Source organism: Etheostoma spectabile, chromosome 11 (assembly GCF_008692095.1).
Source record: "Etheostoma spectabile isolate EspeVRDwgs_2016 chromosome 11, UIUC_Espe_1.0, whole genome shotgun sequence".
NCBI classification, from domain to species: domain Eukaryota; kingdom Metazoa; phylum Chordata; class Actinopteri; order Perciformes; family Percidae; genus Etheostoma; species Etheostoma spectabile.
The window spans coordinates 20381263-20383770 of record NC_045743.1 but is presented as its reverse complement, the minus strand read 5'-3'; the positions used below and the strand labels follow the sequence as shown (position 1 = coordinate 20383770).

At 44.6% G+C, this 2508-nt stretch overlaps 1 protein-coding gene across 2 annotated transcripts in view; it reads right to left on the bottom strand.

Annotated features, from left to right (window-relative positions):
- Window positions 1-2149, bottom strand: part of ddx18 (DEAD (Asp-Glu-Ala-Asp) box polypeptide 18) — a 7397-nt gene extending 5248 nt beyond the window's left edge. The window contains exons 1-3 of one of the 2 annotated variants that reach the window (XM_032529359.1): window positions 1955-2149; window positions 1282-1452; window positions 1016-1195 (exon numbers count right to left, since the gene is read on the bottom strand). In XM_032529359.1, the coding sequence (XP_032385250.1) occupies window positions 1016-1195; window positions 1282-1452; window positions 1955-2060 (457 nt within the window). In that variant the 5' untranslated portion in view covers window positions 2061-2149. Of the gene's footprint in view, window positions 1-1015; window positions 1198-1281; window positions 1453-1954 lie in introns of both variants that reach the window. The other variant, XM_032529360.1, reaches the window with a different exon arrangement.
- Between the last annotated feature and the right edge of the window lie 359 nt (window positions 2150-2508).

Genomic DNA, 2508 nt, shown 5'->3' with positions numbered 1-2508 from the left:
TCTCTGTTTTAGCTACAGAGTGAGACAACTCACTTCTGCTCCATCTTTGTTGGGAGTCACACATGCTCAGTAGCAAGGTAAGGGGACTACTAGCCAGTCAGAAGCAGAGTTGAGGCCTGACAGTACCTAGGTAAGGACTACTAGCCAGTCAGAAGCGAGTATGGGCCCTGACAGTACCTAGGTGGACTACTAGCCAGTCAGAAGCAGAGTATGAGGGCCCTGACAGTACCTAGGTAAGGATACTAGCCAGTCAGAAGCAGAGATTGGGCCTGACAGTACCTAGGTAAGGACTACTAGCCAGTCAGAGCAGAGAGTATGAGGGCCCTGACAGTACCTAGGTAAGGACTACTAGCCAGTCAGAAGCAGAGTATGAGGTCCTGACAGTACCTAGGTAAGGACTACTAGCAGTCAGGAGCAGAGTATGGGGCCTGACAGTACCTAGGTAAGGACTACTAGCCAGTCAGGAGCAGAGTATGGGGCCCTGACGGTACCTAGGTAAGGACTACTAGCCAGTCAGGAGCAGAGTATGAGGGCCCTGACGTACCTAGGTAAGGACTATAGCCAGTCAGAAGCAGAGTATGAGGGCCCTGACAGTACCTAGGTAAGGACTACTAGCCAGTCAGAAGCAGAGTATGAGGGCCCTGACAGTACCTAGGTACTGACAGGACTTAGTAAGAGGGCGTGCCATGCTAGCAGCTAGGTAAGCATTATAAAGTGTTACAAAGTGGAGCATTGTTTGTCTTTAAAGTAAAGGCTGCAAGGCTGGACTACAATAGAGCTGTAAAGGTCGAACGTTTACTATCGCCATTTGTTTAACCTTCTAAGTCTAAGCATGACAGCATTCAACCAAGACTTAGACAAGGTTACTAAATATGAGCTGTTTTTGTCACTACAGAGCCGGCACCTGATGCTACATGTGCTTATCATCTTCTGGACTCAGCTAATGGACAGGCTGACATGTGATGAACCTGCTCCAGTCAGGTCTACAGTAAGCACTTATGTATTTCTTCAATACCCGTTAAGCCAGATGGTAATTCGGGTTGATCTTCTTCTTCCTCCTCCTCCTCCTCCTCCTTTCTGGATTTGTCTTCATCTTCTTCATCTGTAGCTTCCTCTGTTTTGCCAGTAGCCTGTTCTCCATCTGCTAATGCTGCTCCCTCCCCCTCTTCTTCTATCGTTTTGGTCTTCTTCCCAACTAGATTACAGGGTTATGACATATCAGTTATCACACACCAAAAAAAATTGCACTTTGTCAATTTCAGGTTGGCAAACTCCTCTTACGGTTCCCCGGTGATTCAACAGTGTCAGCGAGCTTCCTTTTCTTCTTTGTCTTCTTCTTCAGTGGTGTATCCTCTGTTGTGGTCCCTTCAATCTGCAGCTTCCGTTTCTTCTCGGGCTCAGAACAAGTCGCTGCGGCCTCAAGACATTCCTCTTCCGGTCCGGTAGAGTTGACTGTCATACACATCCGACACACAACACATACACATTTACCCAATCATCTTGGAGAAATACCTGTCAACAGTTATGTAATTCATGATAACGCTTCCTGGGAATTTCCTGGTTTTTTCCCCCTCACGTTTATTAGTCGGTTTGGTTGCAACAAATTCAGTATTGTGCTGTGTAACATCTTAAAGGAGGACTTGTGTTACAGTGCTAACGTTAGCTAGCTAGCAAGCTAGCTACATTTCTGCGAATTTTATGGAGGTTACGTTACAATAATGTGTGACAGACTATGGTGACGCACACAAACGGTAATTTACTGTCATACATTAAAGCCAGCTAACGTTATGTCCGTCAGTGTAAAGTAACCGTCCAACATTTAAATATGACGAGAGTTCCTGGTATCCTGCCGTGAGGAGCTAACGTAGCTAACTAGGTTAGCAAGTTCGTTTCTGCTTCCGAAAAAAAAAGAAACCAAGCAACAACAATAAGATGTTCCGTTTACAGCACGTACCGGTCTCTTCCTCGTCGTTCTGTGTCTTAAGTAGTTTGCGCTCTTTGTTTTTGTCATTTCTTTTCTGAATTTTCTTGCGGAGAAGCTTCATCTGTAGGTCCGCCATGGCAACAGCGAACAGCACACGTGTGTATGTGAGGTTTTTCAGGACCCTTCGCGGTACCCGTCTGCATTGCCTGACTGAAAATACAAAGGACCCCTTCTTCTTCTTGTATTAGGCAGATACGTTGTATGGTTTTTCTCTTAATACAGCCATGGTGGAACTGGCATATTTCTCGAGAAAATACTTTTGGCCATTAGTAAACAAGAAAAACAAAAGAATACATTTAAAAGAAATGCTTTTTCAAACGATGGGGTTGAAACGCTCAAAACCTGTAGCTACTACCATAGACTCTATACTTTTAACATGGTTTTTGTCTAGTCCAGGAGTGGTTATGTGCTTGTGGCTGCAGATCGATCCTTAAATCTAAATTAAGCAGGAATCAAACCATCCACACTGGTGCAACAATTCTTTTTATTTTTTATTAACAAAGAACACTTACAATGCCAGTATG